General features: G+C 43.5%; 1 protein-coding gene across 1 annotated transcript; it reads left to right on the forward strand.

Moving 5' to 3' along the window:
* Positions 1-151: 151 nt before the first annotated feature.
* On the forward strand, positions 152-1,858 carry LOC139448920 (uncharacterized). The gene has a single exon (XM_071230434.1). The coding sequence runs from the start codon at positions 152-154 to the stop codon at positions 1,856-1,858; it is 1,707 nt and encodes a 568-aa protein (XP_071086535.1).
* The last annotated feature ends 16,659 nt before the right edge of the window (positions 1,859-18,517 follow it).

Genomic DNA, 18,517 nt, shown 5'->3' on the forward strand with positions numbered 1-18,517 from the left:
CAGCCACAATATGGACGGTTGATAAAGACAGTCCGGATACAGCCAGAATATAGACCGTCCGGATACAGCCAGAATATAGACAGTCAGGATACAGTACCAATTGAAACAGTCTGGATTCAGTCAGAATACAGACAGTCCGGAAACCGTAGCAATGGAGACAGTCCGGAGTGTCAGAATAAAGACTGTCAGGATACAGACGGTCAGGATACAGACAGAATACAGACGGTCAGGATACAGGCAGAATACAGACGGTCAGGATACAGCCAGAATACAGACGGTCAGGATACAGCCAGAATACAGACGGTCAGGATACAGGCAGAATACAGACTGTCAGGATACAGGCAGAATACAGACGGTCAGAATACAGCCAGAATACAGACGGTCAGGATACAGGCAGAATACAGACGGTCAGGATACAGACGGTCAGGATACAGGCAGAATACAGACGGTCAGGATACAGACGGTCAGGATACAGCCAGAATACAGACGGTCAGAATACAGCCAGAATACAGACGGTCAGGATACAGGCAGAATACAGACGGTCAGGATACAGACGGTCAGGATACAGGCAGAATACAGACGGTCAGGATACAGACGGTCAGGATACAGGCAGAATACAGACGGTCAGAATACAGCCAGAATACAGACGGTCAGGATACAGCCAGAATACAGACGGTCAGGATACAGGCAGAATACAGACGGTCAGGATACAGGCAGAATACAGACGGTCAGGATACAGCCAGAAGACAGACGGTCAGGATACAGCCAGAATACAGACGGTCAGGATACAGACGGTCAGGATACAGGCAGAAGACAGACGGTCAGGATACAGACAGAAGACAGACGGTCAGGATACAACCAGAAGACAGACGGTCAGGATACAGACGGTCAGGATACAGACAGAAGACAGACGGTCAGGATACAACCAGAAGACAGACGGTCAGGATACAGCCAGAATACAGACGGTCAGGATACAGCCAGAAGACAGACGGTCAGGATACAGACGGTCAGGATACAACCAGAATACAGACGGTCAGGATACAGACAGAAGACAGACGGTCAGGATACAGACGGTCAGGATACAACCAGAATACAGACAGTCAGGATACAGACAGAAGACAGACGGTCAGGATACAGACGGTCAGGATACAACCAGAATACAGACGGTCAGGATACAGCCAGAATACAGACGGTCGGGATACAACCAGAAGACAGACGGTCAGGATACAGACGGTCAGGATACAGACAGAAGACAGACGGTCAGGATACAACCAGAAGACAGACGGTCAGGATACAGACGGTCAGGATACAACCAGAAGACAGACGGTCGGGATACAGACAGAATACAGACGGTCAGGATACAGCCAGAATACAGACGGTCGGGATACCACCAGTAGACAGACGGTCGGGATACAGACAGAAGACAGACGGTCGGGATACAGACAGAATACAGACGGTCGGGATACAGACAGAATACAGACGGTCGGGATACAGACAGAAGACAGACGGTCAGGATACAGACGGTCAGGATACAACCGGAAGACAGACGGTCAGGATACAACCAGAAGACAGACGGTCGGGATACAAACAGAATACAGACGGTCGGGATACAGACAGAATACAGACGGTCGGGATACAGACAGAAGACAGACGGTTAGGATACAGACAGAAGACAGACGGTCAGGATACAGACGGTCAGGATACAACCAGAAGACAGACGGTCGGGATACAGACAGAATACAGACGGTTGGGATACACTCAGAATACAGACGGTCGGGATACAGACAGAATACAGACGGTTGGGATACAACCAGAAGACAGACGGTTAGGATACAACCAGAAGACAAATTCAGAATAAAGACAGTCCGGACACAGACAGTCCGGACACAGACAGTCCGGACATAATCAGAAGACAGACATTTGGTTGTACAACCAGAATACAGACAGTCAGGATACAGACAGTCCCGACACAGCCCGAATACAGACAGTCCGGACACCGTAGCAATGGAGACAGTCCGGAGTGTCAGAATAAAGACTGTCAGAATACAAGCCAGAATACAGACGGTCGGGATACAGACAGAAGACAGACGGTCAGGATACAGTCAGAATACAGACGGTCGGGATACAGACAGAAGACAGACGGTCAGGATACAGACGGTCAGGATACAACCAGAAGACAGACGGTCAGGATACAACCAGAAGACAGACGGTCAGGATACAGACGGTCAGGATACAACCAGAATACAGACGGTCAGGATACAGACAGAAGACAGACGGTCAGGATACAGACGGTTAGGATACAACCAGAAGACAGACGGTCGGGATACAGACATAATACAGACGGTCAGGATACATCCAGAATACAGACGGTCGGGATACAACCAGAAGACAGACGGTCAGGATACAACCAGAAGACAGACGGTCAGGATACAACCAGAAGACAGACTGTCAGGATACAACCAGAATACAGACGGTCAGGATACAACCAGAAGACAGACGGTCGGGATACAGACAGAATACAGACGGTCGGGATACAGACAGAATACAGACGGTCAGGATACAGACAGAAGACAGACGGCCAGGATACAGACGGTCAGGATACAACCAGAAGACAGACGGTCGGGATACAACCAGAAGACAGACTGTCGGGATACAGACAGAATACAGACGGTTGGGATACAGACAGAATACAGACGGTCGGGATACAGACAGAATACAGACGGTCAGGATACAGACAGAATACAGACGGTTGGGATACAACCAGAAGACAGACGGTTAGGATACAACCAGAAGACAAATTCAGAATAAAGACAGTCCGGACACAGACAGTCCGGACACAGACAGTCCGGACATAATCAGAAGACAGACATTTGGTTGTACAACCAGAATACAGACAGTCAGGATACAGACAGTCCCGACACAGCCCGAAAATAGACAGTCCGGACATAATCAGAACACAGACATTTGGTTTACAGTCAGAATACAGACAGACCCATGCATCATCTCACACAAGTAGGCACAGAAGAGCGCACAGCTATCATTTGCGTGCGCCAAAGACATATATAGACATACATACGTCTTTGTGTGAGCATAATTGACAGTGTAAAAAAAAACCCAACACGACACACATCGATCTATTTTTTTGTAAGGCAGATGAAACCATTCTCTTTCTGTCTCATCCTAGACATGGCGATTGATTGTTCGTCCTGCTGAGCCATGGCCGTGCCGTGATACACTGAGTGCGCATGCGTGCACTTGACGTTAAATAGCGTGACGGACTTGCTGATCGATCTCGTGCAGCACGTGCACTAAGATACCGTAGAGGAGGTACTAATCCCAGTTTGCAGGTCGTGTGAGTGGACTTGACGATGCCTGACGGGAGACAAAAGATAACAACACCGTCAGTTTGCAATATGCATGGGATGTCGCGTTAATGATACCGTATGAAGTGTCTGATCATGACGGTAAGACTCGCAGCGTACGTTTGGTGTGTCAACCATGACAATCTCATAGAAAGGGACTTTGTTAAGCAAGTGCAGCCGAAGGCCACAAAGACATCTTGACAAAATAGAGCGACAAAAGATCTGACGGGAAGTCTTGATATTTGATTGATTTGAATCTTGTCGATTAGAAAATTGATGAACCTTTAACGACGCAATGACTATTCCGTTATGTGCTCAATGATTTCGCCCACAAAGCAATTAACGCTACTCTGTTTTTATAACCGACAATCACATAAACATACGTAGTCACCTGTCATGTCTCTTAAGGGGCCAGGACGTCATTAGATAGGTCTTAATTTAAAGCACCTGTTGCACAGAGTGAGTTTTCAGCCTGAATCAGGACTGTCGAGTTGTTCCATACTCAAAATCCATTATGTACAATTCTATCATACCCCAAGTGACAAATACAGAGTAGAGTCATTTATTAATTTAAACGCTTTAGACATGACAAAAACACACCCCTTATCAATGTAACGAATTCGAGTATATACTAGAATCTCACCAGTCTATTAATATCAAAACTTGAAAACATGTTGCAAAACTGCGAGGCTTCATATAAAATAAACAAGGGCGAGATTTTATCAAATCAAAATTATTCTTAATCATTTATCACGATAAGAATATTTTGTATTTGGCATTTAGGTAATGTTGAGGGCATCTTAAAATTGTTAAGTGTAAGAAAATATTGACGTGCCTGTTTTAAATTCAAAAGAAACTTTCATGGTCGTTTACATGCAAAAATCTTTATGAGAATACTAATGCGTTGCAGATGCTTGTGATCATACTAAAAAACATCAACTCCAACAACATCGCCTTCTCTTGTATAGGTATAAAATGTAACTCGATTAAGCTATGACTTGTTGTGAAACACGGTTGGCATCGTGTAGGAGAGACTACATTCCTGCATATCATGACACTAACCCAGATTCCTCAAGGCCAAAGATGCATCTATTCAGACGGTTATCTCGTCTTACTGTTAAGGTAAACTTAAGGAAAAATGGATTTTAAATAAATTGTTGTCATAATTAGAATATCTTTGGTTAGATTTGAACATTGATACCTCACGCTGACCAGAAAATGATCAGGAAATTGATCAGGACACCAATCAATACTTAGAAACATATCTATCCAAACGAAACAGTGGAGTCTTCAGAACAGACTTGTGTAATACACCTTCAGTGTCGTGCTGGCCCAAGCATGCATGGACGACGGGTGTGACAGAAGCCGTGCCTCTGAGAATAACAAAAGAGAAGATTCTTTATTTTCTTCTCCAAAAATTGTATTTATTAATTACACAATGCGTTATGTTATACACAAAAACGCACAGTATATATATATATATATATATATTTCTTGACGTTACAGACATTCGCCATATTTGACCAGGCCTTGACTATTTAAGTAACTCCCCGCCATTGTCGTTGTTCCGTTTCTCATTAAGCCATCAACATCATCCATGTGATAGTTGTAATGCTACAACATCCATCACTGGTGCATCTCAATGCCATACTTCCGTCATGAGCAGGGAACAGCGAGGTAATCAAGGGGATTAACAAAAGGAGGATGAATTATGGATGAAACACAGGCACGTATGTATCGTCTGCTCTGAGAGGGGTCAGCCACCGGAAGTGGTGGTCAAAATAGCGACAGGAAGCAAGTTACTTGTCAATAATTGGATGATAATTGTTTACTGATTATTCTATATGATTATAGAGCTATTATAATAATTGTGATATTTTGATTTGGTAATGTAATTTCATCTTGATTTGTACACACCAAATGCTAGGCTTTTTCCAAACCAGTAATCTTTATTTTAGGCGTTTTCAAACATCCAGCATACCCAGACTATTCAATACATCAGCCCGGCTACTCACAGCTCTGTAACACTATCATACAAGTTCACGTAATAAAAGTGATATTAAAAGAAAATAATAAATTGTCCTGCTCATTTGTCTCCAAGCAAGAGATGCTCGAGATCCAAGATGCAACCAGGGAACAAAACCTTTCATTGTGTCATGTAGAGATGATGTAGATAGATTACATTTCAGTTGTATTGTAGATCGTTGGCCCGTGACATAAATGTGACTGTGTGATTATTGGAGTTCGAGGGTCATAACACACGCATAGCTTTAACAATGTACATAGCTAAATGCTTTCCAGTGAATACATTTGAAGATGACATTAATCTGTATCCTAGGTAGGAGAAGCTCACTGCAGCCAGACATGTTGCTACTATTGTAAAGCTGTCTGTAACGTTAATGCCCCTGGAGTGGAAAAATCGAAGTTGTGAGCAAAGATACACATCCTCGGGATAGAACTGCTATCAGCCAGATCCAATTTTTCCGTTGGTTTTACTTGGGTGTACATTCCTGTTCAGTCCAGTCAGCCCCTTTGTGTATCGGATTCCCGTTTTAGTCCACTCCTACCCCTCCCTACCTAGGGGGCTGGGGACCTATTCATCACGATACTTCCAACGGGAGTAACATACGATCATAGATAATTGAATGTGACTGCTGTAGCTGTGTGTAGAATCGCTGCGGTTGTCATATATCATGTGTTCAGTCTCCCGACTTAGTGTTAGAAGACATGGACTTTGATTACGACTCTGAAATAAAATTTACAAGGCGCATATGCGAGGGACGCGTTAGGATATACTGAACCATACACGACTTAGGCCATACATAGTTCAAATCTGATGTCATCTGTAGCAGGACATTCGGTGTATAAGTATTCAATATGAATAAGTTAAGACAGGGTTACCTAGGAACCTTGTACAAGAGCTTCAGGAGACCTCGCAACCATGGGCGCAAGAGACAGTCTGTAGATATATCTGCACGTTTACCATATGAAGCCAGATATATGTATGCATGTAAATGTTTAACTAACGGCCAGCCCTACTGCCGTGCCCTTGTCTTATTTCTGCTACTAGTGACCTGTGTACCGATACTCGAGTCATAAACAAAATCAATAACAATGGAGGCTATTTTTTATCATTAGCTCTATCATAGCCCAAACCACAAACAAGCAGGTCTATCGATCTGTCCCATCTGTCTTTGTTCCAGCTCCCGCATCTATGCTGTACCTAATTATTCTGTAGCTATAGGCCATACCTGAATTATCCCCGGTCCACAAAACGCTACGACTATCGTACTGCACTATACAGTTTGGTAATATTAGCAGGATGAGTCGTGGCGGGAGATATGGCATTTCTTCACTGGCTCCATTTTCTTAGCAAATGGAAAGCGAAACCGGTATTGGAAACAGACACGAGACTGATATTTGTTGAAATGCCATTTGACGATGCACAACGAAGCACAAAATGTGGCTCTCGAGAAGACATACCACGACACGTACGAATGGCCTCAAATTATCTCATGCCTGTTAACCCTCCTTCCTAACTGTAATCAATTCCCATTCGTAATGACTCAAACGTTGGGGGTATCCGTGTATTTATATGATCTATTTATATGACTATGGTGGGTGAGTGCATACACTCGGACACAGTCGCTTGCCTTGGACTGTGCCTGGTAACGTCATCCTTGCCGATAACAGTGATAAGATTGATGGCTGGGACGTGGGTGTTGCAGGACGGGAATAGCCGATGGCTGATATACGGGCATTCCTTGGGAAATATATGATTGAACGACCATCAGCCGTGATCACGTTTGATAACACACATTTGTATTAACCTGTATAAAACCGTTTTTCTGACAATAATCGTGCTCACATTGGGGTCATATTCTATTGTGTGTGTACAATGGAAGCCGATATTAGATCAAACATATTATATTTAACGTTTATCTTTATTCTAATGGTAATTTTATTTACATTCTGTTTATTCAATCTTTTCTGTCCAAAAAGGTAAAATCACTGAACCCGCACTTAAAGTAAATAATTAGTAACTGGGATTTGGAAAATGTATTATTCGGGAGTTGACATTGAGGGAAATGCTGATATCTGCTTTATAGCAACTGTAACACATAGGTAGGCCACAGAACCACTTCCTTGGCCGATTACAGTGAAGCCCGACAAGCGCAATCAATTAGTTACTACCCCGGACGTAGGCACACAGTGTTGATTAATTACCAGTTGATAATGTGAAGCGATAGGCGATGACAAATAATACCGCGGCGCACTTCATATCAGTACTATTACTTATTCAGGAGAAATAACCAGGGAGGCCACCGTCCTCTGTCCGTGTAGAAGTGAGCCTCGAGCACTTAGCTTAAGCACTTCACTAAACATTGCATTCCCTACGGTGGTTGGCCGGGAATATAACTGCATCTTCCCAGTTGAAAAGTGTTGTAAAGTACGCGTCGTAATCTCATTACCCAGGGGTGTAATTATCCCATAAGTACTCACTTTGTACATGTGCCTTTAATGTATCAGTGGCTAGGCTGACCCTAATGCTGCAACTGCTTCCGCGCAGATAGCGCCTAACGGGTCACAGTGACCTTTAGACATTGATAATGGAAGCTCGTCGTCAGATCTCTCAGTTACTTACATGACAGAAGGGTATAAACTCATGTAACTAAATCATCCGTTTGAACATTGAAAGCCGATGTCTAGAGGGCCGTGGTCACTTCAAGTGTACATGTTCACGTGTTTCGCTATATTCCCCTTGTGTCCAACCTGAACTGCATGTGTGCTCCAAATTCTCAAGTGGATCTTGGCTTCCCCGAGAAGTGTGAGTGAGTGAGTGAGTTGGGTTTAACGCCGCTTTAAACAGTATTCCAGTTATCTCAGCTTAATTTGGGAGGAAAGCCCGAAGTGATGCAGGTATCAGACGTTTACCACTTCGGTGAAACCCACGAGCACGGGTATGGTGCAGACAAACCTAGAAACATAATCTGGGCGAACCGGGATTCGAACCCACAATCATAGGTTCCTGGCGTGCCCAAGGGACACAACTCTGCACAGCGAATCGCGGCGCCTTAGACGACTGAGCCACCCGTGCCCCCTCCCCTAGAAGTGAATCATGGAGCTTCTTGCTGCTTAGCCTAACGCTTGTTACCCAACATATAAATTTTGATGGAAATATATATAACTCCATTTAAATTCAAAAGGAGCCCCAGTTCCAGCTTGTTTACCCTGACTTGCTGCCTTGACGGGCTTTCTGGGTTTGTCTCAACACGGTATGATATACTAGTACATAACATTGATGCAGTACTGGATTGTGGTTTACTTACAGTTAGTTTGTTGTAATTATAGGGTGCAGATGGTAGGAAATGAAAACCAATACCTGTACACCAGTATCACAGTATACGGACGTTAATGTCAAGCTGCTGGATGTGCTAGTCCAGTCGATTGTCACATGTGTGGTGGAGGCTGAGTTTTGTTTTTTATCACGGCACTCAGCAATATTCCAGCAGTCAATAATTGAGTCTGGACCAGACAGTTAAGTGTTTGACATCATGACCATCGATCTACGCAATCGGGATATGATGACATGCATCAACCAAGTCAACGAGCCTGACCACACGTTAGTTGCCTCTTACAACAAGCAAACATGGTTGCTGAAGACCTATTCTCACCCGGATTATCCCGCCATACAATGAACACACTCACCCACACCATCAGTGTCACGTTACCAGCATATTTTAATAATCACTGGAAAAGGGAAGCGTCTTGTGTTATGTTAGAAAAATTATTCACTGAATCGTTTCATTATGTATAAACTTGACATGTATCCTTGGTATACAGGCAACGGAATCAGTTATTCCCGTCTGTGTAAATGAAATAGATAATGGTTAACATAACGTTGTATGTATAATTCAGGCGAGGTGAAAGCAACCTTATGAGTGAGCCATTGGAAGATTTAACGTGACATCTGCCAGTACATCGGACCCGTGAAGACCCGTGGTAGAATAGGTCTTCAGCAAACCCTGCTGATCAGAAGAGGCGACTATGCTTGTCGTAAGAGGCGACTAACGTGATTGGGTGGTCAGGCTCGCTGACTTGGTTGATAGACGTCATCGTATCTCACTTGCGTGGATCGATGCTCATGATATCAATCACTGGATTGTCTCGTCCAGATTGGATTATTTACAGACTGCCGTCATAAAGTTGGAATATTAGAGTACGGCGTTAAAGAGAAAAACAACAACCAAACAAACAAGTATAAATCGGTCACATCATGGCCATCTTGCCGAGACACAGATATAACTGACTATAAAAGTCCATTGGAAATTTCAAGGCACATCGGCAGTATTTCGGTCATAGCGAGACTAGAATAACTTTATTATCACAGATTTATAATGAAAGCTAGTTTGAGATCATTAAAACATATGACTATTACACTACAATTCATTATGAAAACGGGCTCAAGACCACATCACGATTTACACCCTCCCTTTGGTCGCTGTCGACTGTCGACAAGCTTAGTCATAGATTAAAACAAACAGCTACTGGTATTCTGCGCTTGTAACAGCGGTAGATATAATATACATTTAAAGACGTGGTCTTACATATTCTCTGAGGGGGACATCTAGTTTACGCTACTTCATCCCCTACACCCACAGCCACTAACAATATCAGTTATCAAAATGTACTCAACCAGTTCCTGAAATGATCGTTTATAAAATTACAAAATACATTAAAAAATGTTTCACGAATGTTTCTGACAACGCAAAGGGCGCGCGCGTATGTGTGCGTGGGTGGAGGGAGGAGCCCAACGTGGCGCAGGATTTTATTATTGACCCGTCAGGTCGCAAGATGTTTTCATTTTAGACGAGTGTTGACATTTACAACCTTTTCACTGTCATAATAAATATATATACTACTCAAAAGAAGTTAAAGAACACCCCCAATTGGAAGGCTGTGTGTTTCAATACACACCAGCCATGACAAATTTACTGTAGTCATGTGAGCAAATTGGGTGTTCTTTAACTTCTTTTGAGTAGTATATATAACACGATGAAGCTCGCGAGAAAGAAATTCTGTTACATGTATCGTAAACTACGCTTATAACGAACCGACAGATATAATGAACTATAACGAACCACGATCACCACCAACTAACATTAGTGGCCCCTTTATGATTGTATAACCGTAGTTTACTGTATATTGAAAATGGAACAGATTTAATCTCTGCATGACATTGATTAGAAAACTATTCAAATTACTTTCAAATCACGACAGAAAATTAATACGCGTTTAATTATTCATATGTGCTTAGCACGCTGGAAGATAGGGAGGCCAACAAGACACCCAGGTCGTTAAGCAGCCACTGGAAGCATCACTGTTGCATCACCATCTGTACCATGCATGAGCGGTTGTTGACGTAAGTTCCTCAAATTAACCACAGAATGAAAGGTTATAAACATGAAGATACCACAATACGCTAGTTCCAGGAAGGCGAAGAGCGGCGGATTTTACACAGTCGACTGCTTGTCCGTGTTCGATCGATGCTGCCATACCTGCATGGAAGCGCGTGTTCGGGGGCAAGATGGTACGAGTGCAAATGCAGTGATGATATCATTAACCAGTGACGTCACGTTAGCATAATGTGCATGCTGTGAGATGGGAAAACAATCAATATATCGGTCAACGTAATGGTGTAAACGCATGCATCACAATGCTACAAGTAGAACACGTCCGGCAATACCACAGGTAGAACACGTCGGCCAATAATACTACAGGTAGAACACACTGGGCAATACGACAGGTAGAACACGTCGGGCAATACTACAGATAGAACACGTCGGACAATGCTACAAGTAGAACACATTGAACAATACTACAAGTAGAACACTTTGGGCAATACTACAGATAGAACACGTCGGACAATGCTACAGGTAGAACACGTTGGGCAATACCACAGGTAGAACACATTGGGCAATACTACAGTAAGAAGACTCGGGCAATGCTAAACTCAGGTAGAACACATTGGGCAATACTACAGTTAGAACACGTCGGGCAATGCTACAGGTAGAACACGTCGAGAAATGCTATAATTAGAACAAGTTGGACAATGCTACAGGTAGAACAAATTGGGCAATACTACAGATATAACACATCGGGCAATACCACAGGTAGAACACGTCGGGCAATGCTACAGGTAGAACACGTCGAGAAATGCTATAATTAGAACACGTTGAACAATACTACAGGAAGATCACGTCGGGCAATACTACAGGAAGAACACATTGGGCAATGCTAAACTCAGGTAGAACACATTGGGCAATACTACAGTTAGAACACGTCGGGCAATGCTACAGGTAGAACACGTCGAGAAATGCTATAATTAGAACAAGTTGGACAATACTATAGGAAGAACACGTCGGGCAATGCTACAAGTAGAAAACTTTGAGCAATACTACAGATAGAACACGTCGGACAATGCTACAGGTAGAACACGTTGGGCAATACCACAGGTAGAACACTTTGGGCAATACTACAGATAGAACACGTCGGGCAATTCTATAAGTAGACCACGTTGGGCAATACTACAGGAAGAACACGTTGGGCAATGCTACAGGGAGAACAAGTTGGGCAATACTACAGATAGAACACGTCGGGCAATACTACAGATAAAACACGCCGGGCAATTCTATAAGTAGAACACGTAGGGCAATGCTACAGGGAGAACACGTCAGGCAATACTACAGATAGAACAAGTAGGGCAATGCTACAGGGAGAACACGTTGGGAAATTCTATAAGTAGAATACATAGGGCAATACTACAGGTAGAACACGTGGTGCAATTCTACAGGTAGAACACGTGGTACAATACTACAGGTAGAACACGTTGGGCAATGCTACTGGTTGAACACGTCGGGTAATGATACAGACAGGACACGTCGGGTAATACTACAGCTAGAACACGTCGGGCAATACTATAGACAGAACACGTCGGGCAATACTAAAGGTAGAACACGTCGGACAATGCTACAGACAGGACACGTCGGAAATGCTACAGACACAACACGTTGGGCAAGACCACAGGTAGAACACGTTGGGCAATACTACAGATAGAACACATCGGACAATGCTACAGGTAGAACACGTCGGGCAATACTACAGAAAGAACACGTTGGGCAATACTACAGGAAGATCACGTCGGGCAATACTACAGGAAGAACACGTCGGGCAATACTTCAGGAAGGACACGTCGGGCAATACTACAGGAAGAACACGTCGGACAATGCTACAGCTAGAAGACGTCGGACAATGCTACAGACAGGACACGTCGGGCAATACCACAGGTAGAACACGTTGGGCAATACAACAGATAGAACACTTTGGGCAATACTACAGGAAGAACACACTGGGCAATGCTACAGGGAGAACACACTGGGCAATGCTACAGATAGAACACGTCGGACAATGCTACAGACAGGACACGTCGGACAATGCTACAGACAGGACACGTCGGACAATGCTACAGCTAGAACACGTCGGACAATGCTACAGACAGGACACGTTGGGCAATACCACAGGTAGAACACGTTGGGCAATACTACAGATAGAACACGTCGGGCAATGCTCCAAGTAGAACACTTTGGGCAATACTACAGGAAGAACACACTGGGCAATACTACAGGAAGATCACGTCGGGCAATACTACAGGAAGAACACGTCGGGCAATACTTCAGGAAGGACACGTCGGGCAATACTACAGGAAGAACACGTCGGACAATGCTACAGCTAGAAGACGTCGGACAATGCTACAGACAGGACACGTCGGGCAATACCACAGGTAGAACACGTTGGGCAATACAACAGATAGAACACTTTGGGCAATACTACAGGAAGAACACACTGGGCAATGCTACAGGGAGAACACACTGGGCAATGCTACAGATAGAACACGTCGGACAATGCTACAGACAGGACACGTCGGACAATGCTACAGACAGGACACGTCGGACAATGCTACAGCTAGAACACGTCGGACAATGCTACAGACAGGACACGTTGGGCAATACCACAGGTAGAACACGTTGGGCAATACTACAGATAGAACACGTCGGGCAATGCTCCAAGTAGAACACTTTGGGCAATACTACAGGAAGAACACACTGGGCAATGCTAAACTCAAGTAGAACACGTTGGGCAATACCACAGGTAGAACGCGTTGGGCAATACTACAGTTAGAACACGCCGGGCAATGCTACAGGTAGAACACGTCGGGAAATGCTATAAGTAGAACACGTTGGGCAATACCACAGGTAGAACGCGTTGGGCAATACTACAGCTAGAACACGTTGGACAATACGACAGGTAGAACACGTCGGGCAATACTACAGCTAGAACACGTCGGGCAATGCTACAAGTAGAACACGTTGGGCAATACTACATGTGGAACACGTCAGCTTGTGTAATCTGACCTGGATCCGGCAAACAAATGATCGATGAAGTGAACATCGATGCACGACATACGATGACATACTGAAAAAGCCAAGTCAAAAACAAGGGTCATTGCCAGTGAGGACAGACCTTATCACACGTCTTCTGACGACCAACACCTTACTCTGATGACAATAATGCTACGCTTAAGAAAATCATGTTACACTTAAGACAATCATGCTACACTTAAGACAATCATGCTACACTTAAGACAATCATGTTACACTTAAGACAATCATGTTACATTTAAGACAATCATGCTACACTTAAGACAATCATGTTACATTTAAGACAATCATGCTACACTTAAGACAATCATGCTACACTTAAGACAATCATGTTACATTTAAGACAATCATGCTACACTTAAGACAATCATGTAAGTTAATTTGCAAGCACATGGTTCACTGATGACAAGCATTTTAGCCTGACGACAATTATTTAACTCAAAAGACATTTATGTTGGTCTAACGACATGCATACCACTCTGGAGACAATCATATCCGTATAACGACAAATGACAACCATGTCACTTTAAGGTGGCACGTGGTCCTGTGTACAGCGCACAGATCACAAATCGGTTTTGGTTAAGCAACGCTGGCCGTCGACAGTAGATGGATTCGGCAGCTTGACTCCTGAGAGTTTCTAGGGCTTCGGTCAAGCCACACACTGAAGCACATTTTGCACTTGTGGTGTCTCCCAAAGCAGGTGACTTTGTTCGAAATATGCATATGTTCACCCAGCACTGAATAGGTACCCGGTCGAGTGAGATGGTAATGTGACTGTTAACCTTCTGACACCTTCCAGGCAGCAGGGAATTGAGAATCAGAGTGCACACTGATCCATTGAACGGAGTAATAATGTAGCGCTTTGAGCATGCTTTAGGGTATCGATCTGGCATTAAATTACATCACAAGGGAGAGAGTTTACATTACATCAGTCTGACGACAATCAATATAATTCTAAAGACATTTTTTGTTCACTCTTATGACTCAAACTGTAACGGTTATACAATTCACACTTAAAAGAAGCATGCTACTGTAAAGATAGACCAGATAGCGTAAACGACAAATATGTTATTAAGGATGTTCATCTGGCGATAAACTTGTTATTAAGCATGTGGATCTTTCGACAGGCACGTTATTTAGCATGTGGATCTGGGGACAAGTATGTTATTAAGGATGTGGATCTGGTGACAAACATGTTATTTAGCATGTGGATCTGGTGACAAACATGTTATTTAGCATGTGGATCTGGTGACAAGCATGTTATTGAGTATGTGGATCTGGTGACAAACATGATGTTAAGCATGTGGTTCTGGCGGCAGGCATGTTTTTAAGCGTGTGGATCTTTCGACAGGCATGTTATTAAGCATGTAGATCTTTCGATGGGCATGCTATTAAACATGTGGATCTTGCGACAAGCATGTTATTAAACAGGTGGATCTGGCGACAAACATGTTATTAAGGATGTGGATCTTTCGACGAGCATGTTCTTAAGCATGTGGATCTGGTGACAAGCATGTTATTAAGCATGTTGATCTGGCGAACAGCATGTTATTGAGGATGTGGACCTGGCGACCAGCATGTTATTAAGCATGTGGATCTGGCGATAAGCATGTTATTATGGATGTGAATCTGGCTATAAGCATGTTATTAAGCATGTGGATCTTGTGACAAGCATGTTATTAAGCTTGTGGATCGGCAGGCATGTAAGTCAAAGACAGACATGCATGTTACTCAAGAATCAAGCACAACGCTTAAACCAGCATGCTACTCAAACGTAGGACCAGTCTGTTGTACGGTACGTAGCAGAATCAACATGTGGAGATAGAGGCCTTACTCCGAAACCTGCAAAGAACTGTGTGTGGACAACGTGTATGTTATGTATGTATGTCGACACGGGACTTGATGTGCGATCATTAAACATGCAGTGATTTGAGACTGCTTCAACCAGGTCGATCATGCAGTGAGAAGTGAACCAACACGAGAACGGTTACTGTAGCAACACGGTGAAGGCGTAGTCATGTTCCCTTGGGAAACACAAGTCTCATTTAACGACTAGTCGTCTAAGACCTGTGATAGCCACCTGCCACTGTGGAAGTAAATCATACAATGGTTCGCTAATATGTCATCTGATTACTCGGGGAGGGAACCAGTCTATACCAGTGTTCAGCAAAGGCACGTTACTCGATCATAGCTGTCACAATGACACCCACCATATGTTCCCACGTGCAAGGTCAATCCTGCAGTTAACTTGGCCCGTTAACGCGAAGTCCCATCGACACGTATACGAATCATCGCTATTTCTCCACAAGTCAACGCATCCGTTCAGAATTCTATCGATGTCGTTTTTACGATCGTAAAATGTATTCAAATAATGTCTATTACACCAGTGTCATCTTAATGTCGAATCACATATTCGACCTGATTTTGCTTCGAGGTTTGCCAGTACCACACATCCCACATAAAGGTAACACGACGTAATAAAACTAAAATAAATGTTAAAACAGCGTTAAACCGAAATTCACTCACTAATTCAATGATAAGTCATCGATCGTCATTACGAAACATTGCCATATTTTACCGTCCAATAGCACACGGAGTCCTCTACACATCCGTGCTATATATAGTGAACTCGAGGGGAGGTGAAGTGGGATTAACGTCGCATTATATATTATTGCACTTATATAGCGTCGCGCGCATGCGTGCGTGCGTGCGTGCGTTTGTGTGTGTGTTTCTCCTAGTCCGGACTAATGCTAGCCCACTGGGATACACTCCGCATGGATACCAACTCACACACAGTATACTGGCTCCGAGACGACTATACCCTAATGTCGAGCGCCAGGCAGGGTAACAGCTCGTGACGCGTTTTAACGTTTATTGGTATTGACGCGGCCAGGGATCGAACCATCGACCTTCCGCCATTTTTGATCATGTGCAACTACCTTTGTTAAAAAAATGTAAATACCACATGGCTAAAAAAAGGGCACATCTTTAATTAATGCTGGCTTAGGGTCACGGATTATATAGCAGCATGCTATTTACGCCGAATTATTAGGTGCCTATACAGTGACCCTTCACATCTTGTATACACGTCTTATGTCTTGTTCAAATTTCACTGAATTCACTGACACCATACATCAATAGTGTCATATACGTTTGTATAACAGAATAGATAGAGGATTACTTCATTTTTTATCAAGGGGTTAATCCATTGTATTCTCCACAATGGTTACTGTGTGAAGCCCATTGTACGTGACCCTGTCGTGACATGGTGCACGTGTCTTCACGTGTCCTCACGTGTCCTCACGTGTGAAATGTCTGTATTAGGGCATGTAGCCTTTAATTAAGAGCATACAGGGAAACCATGTCATATTCTGATGTATCATCATTTATCATATATTTACATATATTTACTTCATACATAAACCTGACATATGACATGTAACATTGGTATTGGGACACTTCAAGGGTTGTATCGTCAATCCGTTTGTACCACATCTCTAAACAATATACAGTACAAGGCTATTGCCTTATTTGGTGTAATTTACTAGAACGCACGATATTATGTGAGGCATAATGTGTCAGAAGTGCGGCAAAGTATAAGTGAGTGAGTGAGGTTTTACACCGCTTTTAGCAGTATTCCAGCAATATCATGGCGGGGGACACCGGAAAATGGGCTTCACACATTGAACCCATGTGGGGAATCGATCCCGGGTCTTCGGCGTGACGAGCCAACGCTTCAACCATCAGGCTACCCCACCGCCCCGGCAAAGTATAACGGACGATATGGTTCTTCTATATGCATGTATAAATGACATCACTGAATGAAACACATGGGTTCTACTGCTTACTCACACTTACTCAGAGCGGTATGCCATTACTATGAATCAGCCACGAGAGTGCCACCGAGAGGATTCATGCTACACGTGTTTGGCGATGTAAGCTCATTTAAAATCGGGTACTCTCCTGGATTCTCGTCATCCCACGCGCACCGACACAGGGTCAAGAGTGGCGTTTGTCTTCCGATCCAATGAATATATGAATACCGACTACGGCTGGTGTAATTGGCCACCAATTCCCAAGGTTGAGTGTGAGGAATATTGATCGTTGTGAGGGAATAATATGACATGATTTGACCAGCCAGCAATATTCGCATAGACAATCTACACGAGTTCCACTGTTTGGTTGGACCCTGCATGAAGAGAATGATGCCATTACACGGCACAATTAGTATTTAAATGCTCCAACTGTTGTCGTTGTGGTAATTCCATTAGTTGGATGCTTGCTGAAGCAGCCTCCCTGAGGGGTCATGTGTCATATCAACATGACAGATGGAAATGTAGTCAATAACAGTCGCATGCTAATGGTAACTCAAAGCCAACCCATTTATACGTGGCTTGTACAGTATAAAGTGCAGGAATATAGCGTCTCCGAGCTACTTGTATTTCCAACGACATTCGAGTGATTCCATGCATGGGTCATGTTTGTATAAATACATATTTACAAGGTGGAATACAACAAAGAATTTTCTACATTTCTTGGAGGGATATACAACGATGAATGCGCATGGGAGGAATATACAAGGGAAATATATGTGGAGAGTGTCAGACATACAAGAAGGGGGGAAATATATGCGGGAAACAATCAGACATACTAAGA

This window comes from Haliotis cracherodii, unplaced genomic scaffold (assembly GCF_022045235.1).
Source record: "Haliotis cracherodii isolate W230 unplaced genomic scaffold, xgHalCrac1.p SCAF_7, whole genome shotgun sequence".
Lineage (NCBI taxonomy): Eukaryota > Metazoa > Mollusca > Gastropoda > Lepetellida > Haliotidae > Haliotis > Haliotis cracherodii.